Here is a 23,614-nt window from a genome sequence, read left to right as displayed (position 1 = left end):
ATGAGATCAAAACTGTTCAATTCCAAATCCCAAGATAAAGAAAAAGGAGGGCTGGAAGGGGTCTTAGGGACCACCAAGCCCATCTTTCTAGGGGAGAGTGACTTGCCAAGGGTTACCCAGCCAGTTGGTGATGACAGATCTGAAATCAGAGTGGAGGTCACCTATTCCCAATCCAGCGCTCTTGCCATTTTACTCTGCTGCCCAGGGACATTCTCACCATGCCACCCTGGCCTAACCCTAGTCTGTGGCCCTCCCCCCAGCTACAGACCCATGGCCTGGCACTGTATCATATTTCTGCCACGCACAGCTAACTCAGGGTGGCAGGAGCCTTGCTAAAGATTTTCTGGCTTGAGGGCATCTCCCCAGACTCCTCAGACATTGTCATAAACTGGCACTGACATTGCCAGACTGTGATGTCCCTAGGAGGAGGCAGACAGAGGTGGACAGAGCCCATAAGCATGGCTGGAACAGCGGGTTCCAGAGGTGCCTGCTAGCCACCCACAGTGAAGCCTGGTAGTGGTGACATTCTTCCCACAGGTTACCCATTGAACCATGTCTCATCCACCCAGAGTCACTTTCCATGACAACAGCAAGCTCCTTACCCATTATTTTCATCCTTAAAGATTCCCACCCCAGCTGTCTGAGCCTGGGCTCCTCGCCCAGCTGTGGCAACAGCTCACAGCTCCAGATCCCAAGTTTAGCAGTAGGTTGTCGAGCTGCCAGATAGAGCCTTCTGGGAGGTGCCTGGTAACCAGCATAGCCCTTGCAAACAACCATATCATCACTTCTTGATTGGATTGGGAACCAGGAAACTGCTCTTGGTGGCTCTCTTTTGCTCCCATGTTGGAGCCACCTCCGTCCTCTCCTTTGGAGCTTAGCAATGCAGAGCTTCCCCACTCCCCTCTGCCCAACCTCCCAGGCCAAGGTACGGCTAACGAGGGCTGCTCCAAAGCCAGCTACTGACCCAAGGGGAAAAGGGAGCCTCCAGCTTTCTAGGGCCCAGGTACACTGGGGGAGGAAAAGCCCTCCAGGCCCCATCCTCCCTTGCTCCCAGCCAGCCCTGCTCCTGGCCTCCGCGTGCTGCTTTGCCTCCGGGTTCTGCCTCCTGCTCCTCCTCCCTAGACATCTCCTTCACAGCCCAGCTCCACACTCACTCCCACCAGGAAGTCTTCCTTTCTAAACCGTTTTTCTCTGCATCCTCTGAGTAGCTATATTTGGTTCCTGCTACATAACTTCAGATATATTGTGTCAGGGAAGGGGGCGATTCCTGATGCTATGTTTTTTTTCTGAAGCTATTTTTTAGTATTTTTTTTCCTATGCCAGAAAATTCTTCTAGTGGGCGTATGTTGTTTATCTGCCCAGCATCCACTCTTTGGATTACAAGCCCTCTCTCCTCTTGCTGGTGACATTCTCTTCTTCCTGTGGAAACCTGTTCCATGGGATTCGGCTATGGCTGCCCGTTCCAACAGCGGTAAGCACCTGAAGCAGGCCTGGTCAGTCAGAGCTCTCTGTCAGGAGGCTCTGCGGCTGGTTCAGGGGTGACCACACAGAGCCGATGACAATCTTCCTCGGTATTCCTATAGACACAGCTGGTTCCTTGGCTGATATCCATTCTCCCCCTGGCTCTCACTGACAAAACTCCAATTTCGTTGATCTAAATAGAAGTCCAAAATATTTGTCTCTCCAGACCTTCTTGCAGCTAGAGTTGGTCATTTCATAGGCAGTTCTGGTCAATAAGACGTGGGCAGAAGTTGCTGGGGGAGACTTCTGGGGAAAGGTTTCGAAAAGAAAAGACTCATCTGGTATGGCCCCTTGAGCCCTAATCCTAACTGTCACTGAGATCGAGACATCTTAACCTCGAGGCTTTTATCCTAGCCCTGCAGAGAGGCTAAAAAATGAAGCCCTCTAAGAAACAGAGATAGACATAGACAGACAGAGGGGCAGAGAGGGAGAGAGAGAGATAAAGACGATTATCAATTAAGACCCTGGACTGACTCATGCCTGATGCCTCAGAACTACCCAATTTGGGGAGCCAATAAATCCCTTCCCCACTTAAGCCAGTTTGCCTGGGTTTCTGCTTCTTGCAGTGAAAGAGCCCTGAATGGAACCCTCTGCAAGACCGAAACCATGTCTTTGCCTGTCTTTGCTCTCCTCTTCCAGGCTTCCCCACATAATAAGATGCTATATGAAAAGCTGGCACACAATAAATCTTCAAATGACTTTGAGCCCCCAAATTCTTATCTCAAGAGTCAAATAAGAGCTTGAAAAGACAATGTCTGAACTAGACACATTAAGGAACAAACTCTCACTTCTGAAGCAGTCTATTCAGAGGAATCCATTCTCCTCTTCACCCAACCATTCCTTCAGCACTCACCTCCTGCAGGAAGCCTTCCAAACCAGGTCTTACCTCTGTCATTCTAACTACCTTTGCAATGACTCACTTTTATTAACACTTTGATCCAGCTGAACTTGGTTTCTAGTGTCATTTGAGCATAGCTGTGTGTGTCTCATCTCTCCCACCCCAACTTCACTCAGCTCCATCCCACCCCCACCAACTGACTGAAGAGCTCTGCAGAACAGGGGCTGTGTCTCCACCATCAGACCAGGAGATAGACAAGCTTGAATCATCTCTACGTGCCTCATGGAGCCTCACTGGCAAGATAGGAAAATATGGAGTCTGCACCACAACCTTGGAGAGTTGGAGAGTGGGAAGAAGAGGGTAATAGTGAGCAGTTAGCAGGAAGGTCCATCTTAACCTTCAGGGAAAAACTGATTAACAGCCCGTGAGATTAGTCCTGGATCAGAATCTGTTATGCAGCAGCTCCTGCAATATTTTAATTAAGATCTTGTCCCCACCTGTGTAGCATGTCAGCAGAAATCTCTTCCCCACATAAGGTCAGGATTCTGCCTTACAAGCTTTCCTTGTTTCTCTTGCTCCTTGATTGTTGTGTAATGATGAATCTCTTTACTGGGAAGCTTGTCAAGTCCAAGAAGACTCTGAGGGGGTGGCCGTGTGTTTACTGTCTCATGGTTCCACTTGGATGGGAGTAGCGTGTGATGCTGCCAGTGGCGGCAAGAGAGGATATCACTGCTGCCCTGTCTTGCTATCTCCCTACCTTCATCCCAAGACTAAAGCTTTTTCAACAGCACAGTGATCAGCTGTTGAGGAAGGATGCTAATGCAAGGTCTTGCAGGAGGTGATGGATTCCCAGAAGAGTCAGGGAAAGCCAGGCAAGAAGAATAGCCCATGTAAAGGCGGCAGGTGTGAGGTGGGCAAGGTCACCACCAGAGCTGAGTCTGAGCCACACAGAGCAGAGAGCAGAGGTGGGTAGGGATGAGGTGGAGAGGACATCAATGTTGGTTCATTTGCTGGGAGAGGAGGGAATTAAGGGAAGCCCTTAAATGCAGGTTGAATCTGTATTTTGTAGAAAAAGTGATAGGGAAATTGGCCAGATCTTGGACAGGAGAGAGACATGATAAAAATAATGCTAATGATCCAGACATCTGCATGTGGGAGGTGAGCGCTCTGGGGAAATGGAGGCAAGTCACTCACCCAGGATCCTGCAGTGGAGTTCCTTGTGCATGGTACTGTTAGGGAAGTGGGAGGGAGTTGGGGATCCGATTGAGCGGTTCCTCAACGTTTAGATAGGCTTTTTCTCTAGGAGAAAGGGGATGGGAGCTCTGGCTCAGTTCTCCACCAAGGGCTGATGGCTCCAGGAGTTGGCTGCTGCTTTGGAAGTTGGTTGCTGCCAATGTCATTGGCTCTGGGCCACCCCACCCATATCCCATGGAGAGTAGGCATATCCCACAGAAAGCACCCATATCCTATGGAGACCTCCTTGTCCTCAGCTGTCCAGGACTTTCTTTCCATTGGCATCGACTGGAGGGCAAGGGAGAGAAGTGAGGTCTTCAACCTCAACATTCTACAGGCATCCATATCACACACCAAATAAGGAGAAAGATGGGATACATTTGCACAATAGCTCAAGACAGGGTCTCCATGGCAACAATTACCCCAAAATACTCTCTTGACAGTTGCCACAGCAGGAGCTAGCAAAGAAGACTCTGGGGGTGGGAGACGTGCGTGGGGGCTCACAGAATGGCTTCCTTTGACACTTAAACTGAGGAACTGCTGATGGCAGGAACCAAGGCATCTCAGAGCCTGACTAAGCCAGGAGCCATTCGAAGTGGGATCTGGGAAGAGCCTTAAAGATGAGCTGCTCCAAGGCCTGGGTGTGGAACTCTCCAGAAGGATGTGCAGGCTCAGGGGTGAGGGCTGGTCCATCCGCACACTGCCCATCTCCCCACCTCTGTGGACAAGAGTTCTCCCCAGCCTCCAGAGGGCTGGAGTGGGGTGAGGAGTGGACCCAACTACCTGGGAAATCAAAGGCTCTGGGGAGTCTGAGTCTCTCTGAAGACCGAGTCCCATCCATAAAAAGCTCACACATGATATGGGTTGGGAGAACTGAGCTGTAGCCTAGGCTGCCTCCTTCAGACTTTTGCTATGTAGACCCCTCAGTCACCCCCCCCCACCCCTGCCCCATGGCAGTGAAATGTACAAGCTACTGATACAGGATGTGCTGAGTTTCCCTGGGCTCGGGTTTCAGGACACTCCTCTGGGTTTCCAGCCACTTCCTGAGGTCTCAGACCCCTCCTCTGAGCTCTCCGCAGAAGAAAGTTACTGTTGCCAGTTAGACCTATTTTTTAGCACCAACAGAGGGAAAATGAGACCACAGAGGGTCTGGCTTATGCAGTCCAGTGGCTGGGCATGCTCAATAGAGAGTGCAGAACATTCTGGTGAATATACCTGGGAACCACCCCCTTGATTGAATATTCATTAGATAGAAAAACTATAGAAGTCAAATCCCAGCTGAAGGCAGGTTGTTGCTCACTTTGCTGGAGGTAGTGTGCACTTTGCTGGGCGAAGTGTGTATATTTTACTTTGTATGTAACTTACTCTCAGCAAGCAGCTGCTTGTTCTCTTGGGCCAGGTGGCACTTTATACTGAACTTTAGGTATGTTTTTCTTGCCTTTGTGTTAGACTTGATGTCTGTACTGAACTTACTTCTATGTTAAACTTGGTGTGAGCCCTGCTTAGTCTCTGGAGCTATGCCACACTCTCTCTGTGGAACCTGTATTTCTTAACTGTTATATTAAACTTGCCTTCACTGTCTGCTGTGACTCTGCCCTTGAATTCTTAACTATGTAAGAGGACTGGGTGGGTTGAGGTCAACTCCCAGGCCCCCCGGGCCCTACCTCCAACATCACTACCTCGAAGAATTTCTCCAGGGCTGAGTGAATAGCATGAGACAGGAAATGCTTTTTATCACCACAAAGTCCAGTGCAAAGACAAGAGGTCTCTGTATGGCTGTGCAGTCATGAGTGTTGTGCGTGTGCAGCTTGAACGGGCAGAGACATCTCCTAGGTTGGGTGTGAGTCAGTGTAAGGAGTGTGATGGGAACCTAGGGTGTGGCCAGAGAGAGAGACCAGGGAGATGGCACCAGAAGCGTCCTCTGCTTCCTACCAGCAGACAGACAGATAGACAGATGGACAGACTGAGCTCAGAGGCAGGCAGCAAAGTGTACAACCTCTAATTTCTAATTTGTTAAAAAATAAGTTTGGCTCAGAAAGGAAAAGCACTCTGCTTTCTTTTTGGAAAAAACCCAAATCCAACCTCCTCCCCCACCGCCGACTTCTATTTCTCTTTGGTTGAGCTCAAGAGCCATTGGCTATTTTGCAGATCCTGGATCACAGCTTGCATCAAAATCTTTGGGAAAAGGAGACATTTTTGAACTTTCTCTTGGAAACTAAGAAAAAAGGCAGTTTGTTTGACTCCATCTCTAGAGGAAAGAAGTTCCTGCAGGATCTCACCTGCACTTGGAAGCCAGATTTCTGGAAGAAAACCACTCTCAGGAGCTTATGAATATTGTAAATGTTTAGCCATATGATTGTCCCTCACTTTATGAGGTGGAAGGCACCCCAAATTTTTCATACCAACTCCCATGGATAGCAATCCCTGGACACTGAATTATGGGGAGAAGGGATTAAGCTAGAGCATTTCTTGAGCACTTTTCCTATTCTAGGGTCTCTCCTTTGCCATCCCACCCTCCACCCCAAAACTTTTCCCTTCCTTTTTGTCTCCCTAATCATGGAAATTCCTCCCCCATCCCTGGAGGTCCTCAGAAGCCATTCTTCCCACCCCTGGAGCTGGCTTTCTCCCTCCCTTTCTAGACTGAGCAGGAAGAGTCACAAGAGAGAGGCCATCTGAGGAAAGCTGGCTGGGTCCCCAGGCAAGACCTCACAGGGTGACTTCGGCGTGGCAACCCTGGAGTCAAGGTCTGGTCCTTAGCAGTAGGGTCTAGAAACTCAGTTGAGCAAGGACACCCAGAAGTAGCTAGCCTCTCGGGACTGATGCATGCTGACCAAATTCAGTGATGAGAAACCAGAATGCTATCTGCTAAATCATATACCTACCAAAGATTTGTACTCAAGACATAGAAGGAATTCTCAAAACTCAGTGATAAGAAAACAAGCAAACCAACTTAAAACACCAGCAAAAGACACTTTACCAAAGAAGATATATGCATGGCAAATAAGTACATCAAAAGATGCTATTAGGAAGTGTGGGGAAAATAGAATAATTTAGTCAGCCTCCCTTGTCTTAGGTCTGGCTAGGGGCTGGAGCAGCACATTTTTGTAAATAGGTTGTGTGGGTGGAGTTAGTGTGCATGTGCACCCATGTATCTTTCTAGTTAATTGCTTTTGTGTGTTCTGCAGTTTTGTGAAGCAGGCTGGTGGCAGAGAGCTACCTCTAACAATAGAGCACGTTTACTCTGCTGGCAGCTGCTCAGTTTCAGTTTTACTTTGGACCTTGCCAGTAGCAGTTTTGGAGATTCTGAGTTTCTCTGTGGACTGCTTAGCTCGTAGTGTTGTGTGTGCTGAATAAAGACTATTCCTTCTTCAACCACGGCTCCAAGGACCATTTTGCCGGTTACCTAGCTCATAGACCTGCATGTGAAGGGTTTGTGAAGGGGTTTGAGGGGTCTATGAGCTTCAGACCCAGCCCTAGCTCTACAATTGGTGTTGTTGGCAGGATTATGCCACAGGAAGATACAAAGAAAGATGCTCACTAGGAAAAGATTCTTTAGGAAAATGCAAATTAAACCCACAATGAGGTACCACCATATGTGTACTAGAAAGGCACACATAACAAACAAACAAAATACAAAAAACTGACAATACCAAGTGCTGATAAGGATATGGAGCAACTGGAACACTCATACATTGCTGGTGGGAATGTAAAATGGAGCTGCTACTATGGAAAACAGTTTAGAAGTTTCTTATAGAGGGAAGCATACACTTTCTTTGTGACACGGCAATCTCTTTTCTAGGTGTTTACCAAGAGAAATGAAAGCTTTTTTTCACACATCCACAAAAAAACTGTATAGTCATCTCTCTGTTTCCATGGGAATAGTTCCAGGTCCACCCTGGGATACCAAAATCCACAGTTGCTTAATTCCCTTATATAAAATAACAGTATTTGCATATAACCTACACACATCCTTCGTATACTTTAAATCATCTCTAGATTACTTATAATACCTAATACAATGTAAATGCTATTCAAATAGTTGTTGCACTATATATTTTTTTAATTTGCATTATCTATTGTTGTGGTATGTTTTGGAATATTTTTGATCCACGGTTGGTTGAATCTGCAGATGTGGAACCTGCAGATATGGAGGGCTGACAGTACATGAATATTCATGTTGGCTTTATTCATGATCATCAAAAACTGGATACAACACAAATATCTTTCAACTTGAGATCAAAATAAATATTAAATTTTGAAAACCTGTGATACATCATACAATGGAGTATTACTACTCAACAATAAAAAGGAATGAACTACTGATACATGAAACAACATAGATGCATTAAGCTAAGTGTAAGAAGCCGGACGGAAAAGGAGACTTATCATACAATTCCATTTATTTGAAATTCAGGAAAAGAAAAACCATAAGGACAGAGAACAAACACATCAGTGGTTGTCAGGGGTTAAGGGAAGGAAGGAGGGTTTGACTACAAAGTGGCAACAAGTTTTTTGGGGGTAGAACTGTTCTGTATCTTGGTTGTGTTGGTGATTACACAGCTCTAAACATTTGTTAAGGCTCATAGCACAGTACACCAAAAAACTGAATTTTACTGTAAATTTAAAATAAAAATAAAAAGACATTTATAATGAATACTTTGGAGAGAGTTAAAAGTACAAGGTGGGAATAAAAATACTAGGAAAAAATAACTTTGTAGATGGGAGAGGTAATCAGAGTTTAAACATTTAAAGTTCTGGTTTTGTCTGGGATGAAGGTGGGGATACTGGTTAATTTCAGACTTTTTCAACAAGGATGCTGTTAACAATTGTAGGGAAACCACTAAAAGAACAGAAATAAAATACATAACTTCCAAACCAGTAGAAAGCATGAAAGAAGGAAAAGAAGCAAATAAAAAGAGTGGTAAAAACAAAGCACAAAGCTGGCCAGTTAGCTCAGTTGGTTCAAGTTGGTGCTGGTAACACTAAGGTCCCGAGTTCAATCTCTGTACTGGCCAGCTGCCAAAAAAAAGTAAACATAAATCAAAGCACTAAATATGACAGTAGAAATAAATCCAAATATATTAGTGATTAGAATAAATGAAAACGGATGAAACACACCAGTAAAAAGATTATATTTTGGGCCGGCCCCGTGGTGCACTCGAGAGAGTGCAGTGCTTGGGAGCACAGCAGCGCTCCCGCCGTGGGTTCGGATCCTATATATAGGAATGGCCTGTGCACTCACTGGCTGAGCACAGTGCCGGCGACACCACACCAAGGGTTGCGATCCCCTTACCGGTCACAAAAAAAAAAAAAAAAAAAAAGATTATATTTTTTAAAAATCTAGCTATACGATATGTTCCTAAAATATAATGATGTGGAAAACTTATAAGGAACAGATTGAAGAAAAAATACACAAAGAAAATATTAACCAAAAATAAAGCTGGCATAGAAATATTAATATCCAAGAAAATGTGCAGACTTTATTTATACCTGCTGTATGCAGAGCCCTGTCCTAGGCCTGAGGGGTGATATAGGAGAAACAGAAACATGACTCCTATCCTACAGGACTATAGCTAGGTGGTGACCACATGATTCCAAAATACTTTATTTAGTCGACAAATATTTGTTCCAACACAAGATATTTTTTAAGAAGGGATAAGGGAGTGGAGCATACTTGGAGTTCCAATAATATAAACATTTATTGATTAATGTTGAATTGGTTCCAAAGATACCCACCCACCCACCCCCAATGAATCATGCCTCCCGATATTCATGCCCTGCGTAGTCTTCTACCACATTGAATCTGGACTGGCCTTGTAACTCATTTTAGTAAATATGATGTAGCAGAAGAGAAAATGTGCTGATTCTGAAAACTTCTACTTTGCACTTTACGGAAGAAAGCCTCCGCGCAGTAAGTCCAACTATCCTGCTGTCTAGACTGTGGAGAAGCCACCTGGAGAAGGAGTTGCCTTGAGACTACAAGGAGAGGAAAGATATCCAGCCGTCTTGCCTGAGCCCAGCCTCCCAGCTGTCCCCGCCAATGGCCAGACTAGGACACTCTGGCCTGTCAACCTATAGATGGCTGCAGTTCCAGCAGACATGCAGCAGAAGGACTGCCCAGCTGAGCCCAATCAACCTGCAGGATCATGAGAGATAGTAAAATGGTTATCATTTCAAACCAGAAAGTTTTGTGGTTGTTTCTTTATGCAGCCATAGATAACCAAAGCAATCACTTTCAACTTGTGCTTGACACTGTGCTTGCTAATCTTTTCATAAATGATGTTATTTAATCTTTCAACAATACTTAGAGGTATGTGTAACTAACTCCCATTTTACAAATGAGGAAACTGAGTCTTGGAAAGAATGTCACACAGCTAACCAGGAACAGAAGCAGGGCTTGAATCAAGGGCTTCTTAATTACGGACTCTGCACTCCCAACCACTACATTATGCGGCCAGGTGAGGGAGAGCAAGAGTGAAAAACACAAGACATTTCAGAGCAAATCACGATGTGTCCCATGCTGTGTCTCTTCTAGTGTGACCTCCCTTTAAGCTTTCCCCTTTTTGTTTTTGCATCCTGTGCTACTAAGGAGGGAAGTAGATTCTAGAAAGATGATCAGATAAGTAGACAGATGATATATTTGGGGATTTGATTATAGTTTTGACACATTTCATAACAAGCACTAATCATCCTCCGTGTTCAGTTGTCATTGTAGAAAATGTAAGTGCTGCATCTGCTCACTGCCTGTCTTTTCCTCCAGGCAAAAGGATACATGTTCCTGACAGAGGAGTGTGCCTTGTCCCTCCCCTCAACCTCCGTCGTGGAAATATCTGAGTCTTTATGGGCTCTCTTCTCTCCCCTAGCCCAGGCAAGGTCCAAGACTCTTCTGTGTCCATCAAGTCTTAGGGATCACCTTAGTCACTATCCCCGGTTGCTTCCACGAGAAAACAAAAGTTCACAGAGGAAGTGTGGCTTCATCAAAAACCCACTGAGAGCCAGTATCAGAGTCAGGCTAAGGCACATCTCCAGGTTCCTCCTCTGGTGCTGTCCAAACTCCAACACCCTCTGCAATCTCCTCCTCAGCTGCAAACAGACTTCTGACAGAGCTGATCGGAATCCAGCAGTCTCTAAGAGTGCTGAGAACAGCCAGAATATGTTGAGAATGGAAACTGGCCCAGGAGACCAACAGTCACCACAGACAGCTCAGCGCCACAGACAGCTCAGGTGACCTATTACTGGGGAGGCCGGAGGTGGGAGGCTGGCTGCCCAGCAAGGCTGAATATCACGGAAGAGACAGAAAAAAATCAGAATGATCTTAGAGACTAACTAGTCCAGCTTCTTCAGTTTGCACAGGAGGAAAATAGAGAAGTGACTTGTCCAAGATCACACAGCGAGTCAGCAGCAAGCCAGAGACAGGGGTCAGGAGCCTACTTCCTCACACCTCTTCAAGGCCCTCAGATACTTGGTCCCCATGGATTATTAGGGGCATGCCCAGAGCTTGAATCAAGGTCACTGAAATTAAAACCTCCTGCCCTTGGGGATGACAAGAAAAGAAAAGAAAGAAAGGAGAAATAAAGGAAACTGAAAGAGCACCTGGCCCTGATGGGAAGGTCCGTGATTTGGCCTCTAACTGCAAGTGCTTGACAGGAGCTTCCTACTTCTCCAAGGTGATGTGGCCTTTCAGAAACAACTTAGTTACCATGGCAACTTCATCACAGGTTTCATCTCCATGGAAATTCATTAGAGTTTTTCACCATCTGGTAAGTGGTACATGTGACTGCCCATATGTACATACCAGAAAAATTAATATAAAATCACATTTTTGGAAGTAGAGTATCTCATTATCCAAGTGTGCAGCCAGGAGCATAACAAGACACATTCTAGGGTGGACGGGGCCCAGAGCATAGAGAAAGGACCCAGAGCAGTCTTGGAGGCAGCTTTGCCTTCTCACTGCCATTGCAAACCTCTCCCAATCTTTACAGCTCAGTGCATCTTAAGTTCACCATGGACACAAATAAAGTGCCCTGTCCATGGCAAAGCCTTGGTGTTACCTGCACTGGCAAAAAGTGCTGGGGCAAGGAGAAAGGAGGCTGGTCCTTCTGACCACAACCTCTGTGCTACCCCAGGGGTGCCCATCTTGCTTTCCTTGTCCAGTACACCGCACTTTGGGACAGCCCCAGAGCTGTTCCCTCCTTTTGTGGCAGACCTCACTTGCCTGATCTGTGGACTGTGGGCACCCCCTTCAACATGACCTAATCTGCCATCCATTTTCCAAGAAATCCTCATGGTTTCTGGTCCAATGAAGACAACACTCTGTCTTCCAGCAATGCTATGGATTTTCTTGAATATCTGTCCTGATGTTTACAATGATGTAGAGCTGGCTGGAATGAGTATTCAGTCCACCAGCTTGACCTAACCCTTTCTCTCTCTCTCTCTCTCTCTCTCTCTCTCTCTCTCTCTCCCTCCTTTTAGTGTTTATCATCATCTTCTCTATCGTCATCATAGTAGTAGTAGTGCTAGTTCATGATTGATGGGTCACCATCACATTCTGCAACAAAGCAGGAAGTGCCCACAGAAAAGTTCCACTGGCATCCCAAATAACAAAACAGAAAAATCAAGGCATGGTTTCATTTTAAAATGTCAATTAAAAGTAAAAAGTACCAGCTATGCACCTTCAAAATATCTTTTGAACTCAGACTTGTATTTGAACCCTGGTTCTGTCTATTATCAGCTGTGGTTTTAGAGGAGTGACCTAAGCTATTTGAACCTTGTTTCATTAAGAGGACATGACATCTGCCTTGCGGGAATTATTAGATGTGAGTTATGAGAAGAATCAGAAAGGATTATGAGATGAAATATGAAACGAGCTTCACACTATTCCTGGCATGTGAAGGAGCTTCTCTAAATGACAAGTATGCTTATTAGCACCTCAAAGGGGAGTAATTCCCATGGAATTTTATTTGAATCTGACTAAAGAGAGTGCTCACCCTCCTTGTGTTTTGTTTATTTGATTGTATATCTTTGATCCCCATGGAGCATGAAGCCCCCTGACAGCCGGGCTGTGTCTTCAACCAAGGTTGGTGGCGCTCCTGCACTGAATCAAGCTAGATGCTGAAGAAAATATAAATGTGGGGAAGACAGTTCTGGTCCTCAAGGGTCGTGTAGTGGGGGAGGCAGAAGTGGAAGCTAGGAACCATGACAGTGCAGAGTGAGGCACATACCATGCACTGTGGCATGTTGCCACATTGTTTACAGTGTGAGCTCAGAAACCAGTCTCCCCGGGTTTGGATCCCAGCTCTGCCACTTACTGGCTGTCCAACCTCAGACAAGTCTCTTAAACTTGCTGGGTCTCGGTTTCCTCAGATGTAAAATAAACATGATAATAGAAGCCACCTCTTAGGAGAGTTAATATATGAACAGTCTAACACAGAGAAGTGCTCAATAAACATTAGTTTTTGTTACCTAGACATACAAAGATTGTGTAGAGGGACTAAGTAAGAAGCAAATGTAATTCTGTTTCGTGGATGAGGTTGTGCTTGAGCTTGACCTTGCAGGATGAGTAGCTCTCAAAGGGCAGAAGAGGGGAGGAGAAACATTTGAGGGGAGCAGAACAACAGGAGCAGAAGCATGGGGAGTGAGCTCTGCAGCATTTTTAGGGTATAACATGAGGGCTGGGTCGTAAGAGCACAGAGAGAAACACTGGGACGTGAGCTCGTGAAGAGGTTTAGGACTTTGGACAGTTCCATAGGCACTAGAGACCCATCACAGGCTACCCAGGAGGTGAGTGACGTAATGCCGTCTATGTTCTGGGCAAACTGTCTTGGTGGCAGTGAAGGAGGGATCAGGGAAGAGGAAAGTGGGGATGGTGGGGGACCAAGAGGCCGATAGAGGGCTCCTAGCACAGCCCAGGCAAAAATCTCCAGGGCTTAAGCTGCAGAGGTGGACAGGAGGAGATAAACACTGTGAACATGGAATCTGCCAGACTTGCCGAAGGAGTGGGCAGAGTTAGACATGGTTTCCCACTGGGTGGCTGGGAAGATGGCAGGGCAGTGCTCTCACAGAATCAGGGCTCAGGAAGGGGCCGGGCGTGGGGTGGGGGCCTTCTTCAGCTTGGGGCACATGGCATGGTCCAGTGCCCCAAGCCATGTCCCTGGCTGCCGTTCCTTCTCCCGGCCCTCCCAAAGCCCCATAGAGCACCCTGCAGAAGTCAGGTGTTCAGCAAATACCTCTGAATAAGGAACCGGGGGAAGGAGGTCTCCAAAGACCACTCCCCCATCTTCCTCCACTCCACATCCAGCCTCTCCCTCTCCCTCTCCAGACAGTATAGGACTATGGGATGATGCATGCCGCCACTGTGGGCACCCCTCAACATCCTCTCCTGTTTCCAAATCATTAGAGGGAAAGTGCCCCCAACCTGTCTCGCGGCACTGCCTTCTTCCGCTGTTCCATCCCATTGAACACGTGACTCCCATCCTGAAGCCCTGCCTGGAGTGTCCCTCCTGATGGGGCACCTCTGGGGCAGAGACATTCCCCATCTGAACACTCACAACAAGTGACCCAGCACCTGCTGAGGGCAGAGCACTGAGCCAAGCTCATCGAGCATCATCTCGTCAAATCCTCTCAACAAATGCGGGAGGTGGGCTTTCTAATCCCCATTTTACAGTTGGGAAGACTGACTCAGAGAACTGAATTGACTTGCTCTTGCACACACAGCTGGTTCTGTGTAATCATAGTCTCAACTGATTCCAATCCATCTGCCTTCCTCCCATGCCAGCGTCCCCAACGATGGTTACAGAGACTTCAGGACACAAGCGGAAAGCAGGAGCTATATGCGACTGAAACACTGGGGGCATCTCTTTGGTGATCAGCAACATCCAGCTGTCACAAAGGGCCTCTAACTCTGGAGCCTGTTCCTACCCCAGAGATCCAGATGTCATTGGTCTGGTGCACAACCCAGGCAGCGGGACTTTTCTAATCTCCTCCAGGTAATTCTCATGAGCTGCCCAGGTTGAAATTCATTGTTCTAATGGGAGGCCTTGCCCTGAAAGCACCATTGCTGCCACCTGCTCCTCACCACAGCTACCACGGACCTGCTCTAGTGCCTTAGCACTGGGTTCCTCATGCTGGATGGCAGGGGTCCCCATGGCCGCAGGGGTCCCTATGGCTACAGGCCTCCCAGAAAGTGAGGGAGGAAAGTCCTTTTCCTGCTCCAGATCTTTCTCTTTATCCCCCTTCTCAGATGCCCAGAGCCTTCTTACGGTCCAAGGCTCCCTGTCCCTACAAGAGGCCATTCTAGCTGCCCTTCTGAAAAGGACTCAAGACCCCAAATTGATCCCACTTCCCTCCCTGGTCCTGATGCCAGAGCACAACTATTGTTTTTCCCTCCATAGAGCCCACTCAGGGCCAGAGAGGGAGGCTGACTGGTTTCAGCAGGAGGTAGGGGAAGGCCAGGGGGCAAGAGTAGCTAAGAAGGAGGCAGCCACCATTCAAATGCTGGTTGCATCACCCCCTCTCACTGGGCCTCAATTTCCTCTATTTCATAGCAAGAGGGCTGCATGGGACCCCCACCCTGCAGAGGTGCCAGAACTGCTTTCCTGAGCCCGGAGACACTAAACATCCACAGAATCATCAGGTTTCCCTGCTTTGGCCTGTGGCCAGGCTCTGTCCTGATGGCCAGAAGCTAAGATTAGCAGCAATTGTTTGAGATGGCAAACAATTTCATTACTCTGTAATAAGGGGAGTGTGTTTGGTAGACAAAAAAAAAAAAAAAAGGAATAGTTAAGAATTGAATAGTTCATGGGGCAAAAAATAATAAAAGACGGTGGTGGTGAATAACTGTAAACCATTGAGATGGATCCCCCTCTGTGGAGATTTCCAGGCCCACCTGAGGATTTGAGTTTATAGGACAGTATGAGGCCTCATTGTAAGAGAGGTTCTTTTACCTTTCCCGACCCCCTTGCCCACTCCCTGGCACCAGCCCTCTCACTCCGCACGCACCCCTCAGCCCTCTAGTGATGGGCAGTGTGGTGGAGCAAAGATAGGCTGCAGAGGCAGACACATGGGGATCACATCCTAGGCTAGCCATTGCCTGGCTGTAATTAACCTCTCTGAGCTTCCATTTTCTCATCTGTAAAGGGGAAATAATCCCCAACACACAGGGTCGCCACAAGGATTAAATAATGTTGGTTTACAGATGGAATTCAGTAAATGTTGGTTTCTCCCCACCCTACCCCTTCCCCATCTCCCCCATCACATCTGATTCCATCCTGGAGCATGAAAACGCTTCCTGCAAAAGATCCCAAAGACAGCAGTGGGAGAGAATCCGGGATACGAGGACTCCGACTGCAATCAGGAGCCCCGTGTGCAACCCTAACCCTCTCGGTGATGAGTGTTGGCCTCTGCCCATCTGGCAGCATCATTTTCAACATTCAGTTTCCACATCCTGAGCTACCTGCCCAGGCATTCCCTGAAAAGCTAGCCCCAGGAGGAACTCGGGTGTATCAGTGGCCTGCAAGTTTTCACTGAACCCTATACCCCACTGGCTGGTGCTGGCTACCCAAAAAGAAATACTAGTTGAGGCACAGAAGATGGCACCACTACATCCCCTATGTAATGATGTTATTAACATCCTGAGGGTGGAGACTGAGTTGCCTTCATCTTAGCAACCTCTTCTGCACCCAGCACCAGGAGAGTCACATAGGACATGCCTAATAAATATTGGCACTGGCTGGTGCATTAGTGAGAACTGGGTTTCCTTGTCACCTCTGCTACCCATTGGCTGAGGGTGCGACCTTGAGCTCATTACCTAACCACACAACCAGATGACAATCTTATGAGAGTGTGTGCTAACTCTGTTGCTTTTGTTGTTGTTGAATATTGTTGAGATCTAGTGTTCCCTATCCATGGACTAGATTGTACCTATCACAGAATCCCAAGTGTAGGAAATACAGCTATTGCTGCAAGGGTAAGTGGGTGCTGCCCCCGGACACTCCCCCCAGCTGCCATCTCAGAGACCTGGACACCTGCCCTGCCTGCTCAGCTGGGGTTCAACGTTCTGGACACCCCATGTGCCTGGTGTGATCTTAACTGATAAGAGAGGATCATGAGCTGCTTTCAAGGAATGCTACTCAGAAATCCCATGAGAGACCTTTTAACTACGTGCATACATGCATCCATGCACACGTATACCTTTTTCCCCAAATTGGAATACTGGATGTGGGCCACTTTTGTCTGCACCCACTTCTCAAGCTTCATTCTTTCCCTCTGAAACGGCCCCTAATGCTCAAGGCTGCTCTTGGTCTGCTGCTGAGGGATCTCAGGGATCCTGAGGGAGGACAACTGTCAGCAGCTATGGCCAATCACCCCTCTGTGAATTTGGCTCAGACAAGCAAGCAGGAAAGTAGGTGGGTGCCCTCTACTGTCCCCCCATTCTGGGGGATATCTTGCTGGTCAGGGCATACCTGGCCCCAAAAGAACCATCTCTTACTCTGAAGACGGGATGTGGAAGGTTTGATCTAGCCCCTGAGACACATGGAACCAGCCACCCGCACCCCAGGACTAGTGGCTCTGAGGAGCAAAGCGTGTTCCTGGGCCACGGGGGCTGCAGGCTGGAGCTGGACTCTAGCTCTGCCATGCCCCTGCTTATCTGCAATGCCGGTGCTTGGCACAGTACCTGGCCCCCAGTAGGTTCCCAGTAGACACTGGTTGAATGCATGAACTTGGGCATTAAACTGAACCTTAATCTCCTCTCCTCTAAACAGGAAACTAGGGGAATATCTGCTCCTCTTACTCACCAAGGTGTGGTGGGGAGCAAAGGAGATCATGCAGAGTGAAGACCTGAGTCACACCGGCAGGACTAGCTCTGCCCCTTCCTAGCTGTGTGATCCAGGCAACCTCTTTGAGCCTCAGTTCCCTCATCTACAAAATGGGAGTAGCAATAAACCCTTCCTCACGAGGGTGGGAGCTCAGTGCTTGGCACATTAGGCATTTGATATTTATTTTCATCCTGCTTATGAAAGAGCTTTGAAAACTACCAAATGCTTTGCAAATAGGAACTACTATTTTTCTCTCCAGGGATCCCATGTCAGAGAACCAAATACGTTTTGGTTCTGGGAAAGAGTTCATACAGTAAACAAAACTAGCAATAATCATAATAATTGTCTTTACTGAGTATTTATTAAATGCCAGGCACTAAAATTGAAAAAATAAAGACAAAAAATAAAATTAAAAAACAGAAAGAAAAAACAAAAAGCAACAACAAAAATGCCAGGCACGCTGCTGGCTATACTTCACACATGTCCTGTCACGGTAACTATGGGTCCCATTGCTCCTATTTTATAGAAGAGGAAACAGGCACAGAGAGGTCAAGCTATTTCCCCAAAGTCACAGAGCTAGGAAGCAGGGCAGCCAGGATCCCGGGCTTTGCTCTTCTGAATCCAGGAGCCTCTGAGATTTGGCCTCTGCATCCAGGGCAGGCATCAGAGGAAGAGCTCTTTCTGCCCAAGGGGTGGGGGTGGGGGAGGGCTTTCAAGAACCAGGTCCCTTCTCCATCCTCAACCCAGATGCCCAAGGCTCAGGATTCTAATCCAGTCTCACCCTTCCCCTGGAGCACTGTGCTTCATTCGCTCTTATGTAACTCAGAAGTCCCACCCCCACCCAAGGTTTATATAAAGCAGCTCAGTAAACACACTGCCTTAGGCTTTGGGGAGAACCAAGATGGGCCACAAATATGATCTCTCGCTCTGCACCCCTTCCCAGGACCCCATCACAGTTGCTGTTGTCCTTGAGGCTGGATCCTCTTGCCTTTGCGTGTGCCTGCTTGCCTGAACATACATTCATGCACATGTGCACATGTGCCTGGGTGTGCACATGTACACACGGGTGTATGAGTCAGAGTCTGGGGGCCCAAACACGCATGTCAGTATACAGACATGTCTTCCCTGTCTTTTTTTTTTTTTTGACAGTGAGAAAATCCTACAAAGCTTCCCCACTAAGGCTTTCCTTTTTCAGCAAATTCAGGAAATTTAACTCTTGAGTCACCGTCCTCTTGCCCCAGTCACAGGAGCAGACCCATTTTATTAGAGCAAAGTCCTCGTATTGTTCATTCTATCTTGGCCAGGCAGAAAAGTGTTTAAGCCCACATTCCTCCTGAAATCCCCATTTTCCGGTCATTTGAGGTTTACATGGACGCCTGCTGTCTGAGCAGAATTCTCCAGGCTTCTGGTTCGGCCCAGGCTCCAAACACCTGTGCTACTTGAAGCCAGATATCCAGGCTACTGTCCCCAGATCAGGCTGGGCTACCTGTAAGTCACACCAAAGTATCAACAGAACATTCCCCATGTTGGGTGTCTGCCCCATGGACACTCTACAAGGACTCTCTGACCCCTGGCCTGACTGGACTGTGCTGTCCAACTCAATGAATCCCCCCAGGTCTGAAACTGGAGCAGCAGGCGTGGGGGGCAGGGGTGGGGCAGATACATCCTGATAGTGATGATTCTGACTACACAGGAGAGCTCAGGAGGCAGGAAGATTCTGGATCCTGCATAGTCAGTGACCATCTGTGCTTTTGTTGAGATACTCCCCCTATCACCCTCTTCCTTATGGAACCAGTACAAGAGACATGAGATGGCGTTCCCTGCACCTCTCTTGCCAAAGCCGGTTAAGGCTTCAGACTGCTTCCTTGTTGTCCTTCCCTTCCACCCATGGTGAAAGAGAGAAGAGGTAGAAATCCATTAGGGCCTATCCCCCAAAACTTCCAACTGCTGGGGTGCCTGAGTGGGGTTGGCGCTAGAGTGAGGGGGGTATGCAAGGCAACACAGCCCAGTCTCTCCCCAGAGCCCCCCGTTTTAGTTCTCCCCCAGGCCAGACACTGGCAGACAGCAGAACCAGCCCCTTCCCCTTGGCCAGTGAGTGCCAAGGTTCTCACTACTAAACGCTGCTGTAGGGAAAGGTAGCACCCGCGGGGGCGCCGGGTCTGGGCTGCTGGGCCCCCAAGACAACTGCATTTGGAGGCCGTTGTCTCCATTTTAAACATCCCAGGTCCCCTTCACCAAAAAGCCCCTCCCTCTCCAGGATGAACAAAGGGGCTTCTTCGGGGTCTACTCTCCTGCCCTCTGTAAGGGCGGGGTCAAAACGAGCCCTTAGATGGGGCTTTGGGCCCTATAACTAAATTTTCACTGGATCTAGTCTCCCTTGCCCTCCCCCTCCCCAGTTTAATTTTATTTGTTCGCTATCCTGAACTATTAATTGTACTGCTTTCCCCCTTTGGACTCAACTCACTGTTTTTGTTTTTGTTTCCATCTCATGGAAGAGACTCAGATTTCCATTGTTTTAATTAATCTCACCAGCTGTCTGTCCGCCCGGCAGGACCTGCGTCCTCCGCTGTCAGCGTAGAAAACGGTTCCTTTTCCTTTTCCCGGCTCCGGCCTCAGCGTGGAGCCCCAGGAGCCCGGCCCTGCCGGACAGCTCCCCAGCCAGGCGACCCACGCAGGCCCAAAGTGCCCGCCACTAGGGTACATGCCACCTCTCCCTCCGCCGCCGCACGCGCACACACTCACACACACACACACACGCACACGCACACACACGCACACACACTCACACACGCGCACTCACACTCTCACACACACTCACACACACACACGCACACACACTCACACACGCGCACTCACACTCTCACACACGCACACGCACACACACTCACACGCGCACACACACACGCGCACGCGCACACACACACATACACACGCGCGCACACTCACACACGCGAGCACACACACATACACGCGCGCACACACTCACACACGCACACACACTCACACGCACACACTCACACACGCACACTCGCACACGCACACACACACACACACTCACACACACTCACACAGAGCGCTGGAAGCCGCAGGAATCCCGACGGCTGCAGTTTTATTACGAGATTTCTTTTCAAATGCAAGATCAGGCCAACAAGCTCCGCGACTCGGATTCTTCAACCAGTCTCCCCACCCTGCCCGTAGCCCGCCCCCACCAACATACACACAAAGCTCCCACGCGAGCGACCCTAGCCCCAAACTGCTTCCCACAGCCACTTCCAGCCTGCCCCGAACTTCTTTTTCTGAAAAACCGTTAAGAACTCTCGTCCCCTCTCCCAGCCCCCAACGCTGAAGCGCACACAGCACCGAGCGGGCGTGCAAGTCCCTTCCCGCGCCGCCGTGGGAAGTCCCGCGGTGTCCCCGGACCCGAGCGCCCCGAGGCACGTCGCTGGCCCTCGCGCTGCCCGCCCGGAGGCAGTGGCAGAGCCCAGAGAGGGTGACGAAGGTCCTGGTCTGCCTTCTCCTTCTTGCAGCAGCGCTGGCGAGGGCGGCCGGCGGCGCTCAGTAGAGCCCCAGCAGGGCGGCGCCCACGTCCCTGGAAGGCCGGCGCTCCTGCACCAGAAAGTCGATCATGCTCTCGGACTTGATGAGCAGGTTGCAGCCCAGGAAGAAAACGCCGAAGACCACGGTGAGCGACAGCACGCAGAGCACTGCGATCTGCGCCACGCGCGACACCCACAGGCTGCGTTCGTCGGGCGCCAGCCCCGCGGGGACCCCGTCGCTGGCCGCCAGCGGTGCGTCCCCCGGGCAGCAGCCCAGCCACGTGCCCAGCCCGTGGCTGCGGTTCCCCACGCCACCCGCGTCCTCCAAGCCGCTGTGGTCCAGGAAGGTCGTGTTCATCTCGGCGCCGGGGGTCTCGGTGCGCGGTCCGGGGCGCACAGGGAGGCTCGCTGTCGTCCGCGCTCTCGGGGGCGCTCCGGGATGTCGGATCGACTAGTGCCTGGGGAGCGGAGGGAGGCGGAGGCTGCCCGCGCCCTGGCGCTCTCCCGGGCCGCCTACCCCTGGGCAGCTGGCGGGAAGCGGCGGCCCAGAGGAATGAGCAACAGGCTGCGCAGGAGCTGGTGCAGGAGAGCTCAGCGCGCGTGGCGGTCGCCGGCTGAGTCCCTCGCCCGCCCAGCCGCCCCTCCCCTAGCAACGGCCCGGCCCCGCCCTCCAGTCCCCGCGGTGTCCGGGGGCGAGAATCCCGCCGAGAGCGCAGCCTGTGCAGGCCCCCGCAGCCTGCCAAGGCCGACCCCCCTCTGGTCAGCTGCTGTGTGTTCTGGGTCAGAAAATCTCCCCAAGGTGGCCATTCCAGGATTTAGTGTTGTTAGCAGTCAAGGCCTCCCGGAAGTCTGCCCTAAATCTCCTCTCGGCTCCTTATTTAAGCCCTGGTAAGCCTTCCTAGGTATGAGTAGCTGTGACCCCCAACGTGGCCCGCTGCACTGCGCCATGGCCCTTGGTCCCCCCGGGCGGTCCTGCTTTTCCCGGGCTGAAGGCTGTCGCAGTGAAGAATACCCTCTGCCTTCTTCCCCACATCTTCTCCACCCACTCCATTAAACTTTTTTATTTTAAAAATATAGGTTATTGGGGCTTTTACCCTTTCTTTTTTACACAAACATAGTCATCGTAGGCCAGTTAGGAAATATGGATTAGCAAAATGAAAAAAATCTAAAAACCTCATACCCAGAGAGGGTCGATGTGATCACCTGGGTACAAACTCTTCCTGGCCTTTGCCTATTTGTAGGTCTCTCTCTACACATGTATTTGAAATGGGCATGCACTGTTCACGCACGCTGTCCTGCGCGTGCTGTTTTGTAACCTCCTGTCATTTAACAGTGTGTCTTTCCGCTGTGACGGTCATCTACAATAGTGGCTCTGAGATGCCTGTAGGGTTTGTTGAAACCCAGATTGCTGGGCTGCACCCAGAGTTTCTGAAGCAGTAGGTGCAGGGCAGGGCCCCAGAATGCACATTTCTAACAGTTGCCAGGTGATGCTCGGACTACTGATCTACAGTATTATTTTTAGGGAAGCGAGGATGTTTCAAGGAGATACAGACCACTGCAATTTATTTAATCAAGTTTCCTGGTTTTGAATATTGGCATTGTTTCCTTTTTTTTTTTTTTTCTTTGCATTTAGAAACAATGTTACCGTAAAGAGTCATGTAAGGAAGTCTTTGTGCAGAAACTAATTTTTATTTAGATTATATTTTGAAAGATAGACCTGTAGAATCAAAAGGTACATCCTACCAAATTGTCTTCCAGTTGTACCAGTTTACACTTTTGCCCTGTGGGGAAGAAGCCCCTCCCCCCCCCACCATCCTCGTTATTGTCATTATTTTAAAAGTCTTTGCCTGAGTTTAAGGTAGGTGGGGGGATGTTTGCACCCTTGTGTTAATTTTCATTCTTTGATCGTTGTGGGAGAGTAAGGAAAGCACTCAGTCTTTGCAATAGTACAGGTAAAAGATGCTGGCTGGAGACTTGAAGCCCAGTGGTGGCAGGGAAGATGAGCAGATGGAAAAGGCCTAGCAAGTTGGAGTGAGGGGATGCAGGAGCCTCCAGCACACAAGTACCTCAAAGCCCCTACCCCCTGCTATGATTTGAATGTGTCCCCCAAAGTTCATGTGTTGGAAACTTGATACCCAGTGGGAGGTATTGGGAGGTGGGCCTAATGGGAGGTGTTTGGGTCATGGGGGCACCGCCCTTATGAATGGATTAATGCCCTTATTGCAGGAGTGGGTTCCTTATAAAAGAACAAGTTGGGCTCCCTCTTGCTCTCTTCTTGCTTCCTTCCTGCCAGGTGATGCCCTCTGCCATGTTAGTACACAGCAAGACGGCCCTCACCAGATGCTGTCCCCTCAATCTTGGACTTCCCAGCCTCCAGAACTGCGACAAATAAATTTTTATTGTTTATAATTACCCAGTTTCGGATATTCTGTTATAGCAGCCCAAAATGTACTAAAACACCTCCCCCCACACACACCCACACATGCACATTCATTATTAGAGCACTAATTCATGTGTGTGTGTGTGTGTGTGTGTGTGTGTGTGTGTCTTGGTAAGCTATGAAAATTCTCATCTTAAAGAAGAAGAAACTGAGGCACGTGCACGTACACATGTACCAGATTGCGAACCGGCCTGACTCTTCCTCCTCAGCCCTGGGAAGCTGGCCTGGCATT

At 49.0% G+C, this 23,614-nt stretch overlaps 1 protein-coding gene across 1 annotated transcript; it reads right to left on the bottom strand.

The window, feature by feature from the left end:
* Window positions 1-20,961: 20,961 nt before the first annotated feature.
* LOC134383113 (reprimo-like protein) lies at window positions 20,962-21,300 on the bottom strand. The gene has a single exon (XM_063103844.1). It carries the CDS (start codon window positions 21,298-21,300, stop codon window positions 20,962-20,964), a length of 339 nt encoding a protein of 112 aa, XP_062959914.1.
* Window positions 21,301-23,614: the final 2,314 nt, after the last annotated feature.

The sequence above is a fragment of the Cynocephalus volans genome, chromosome 8 (genome assembly GCF_027409185.1).
Source record: "Cynocephalus volans isolate mCynVol1 chromosome 8, mCynVol1.pri, whole genome shotgun sequence".
In the NCBI taxonomy this organism is placed as follows: domain Eukaryota; kingdom Metazoa; phylum Chordata; class Mammalia; order Dermoptera; family Cynocephalidae; genus Cynocephalus; species Cynocephalus volans.
Note: the sequence above shows the minus strand (reverse complement) of the source record. Positions and strands in the feature narration are given on the sequence as shown.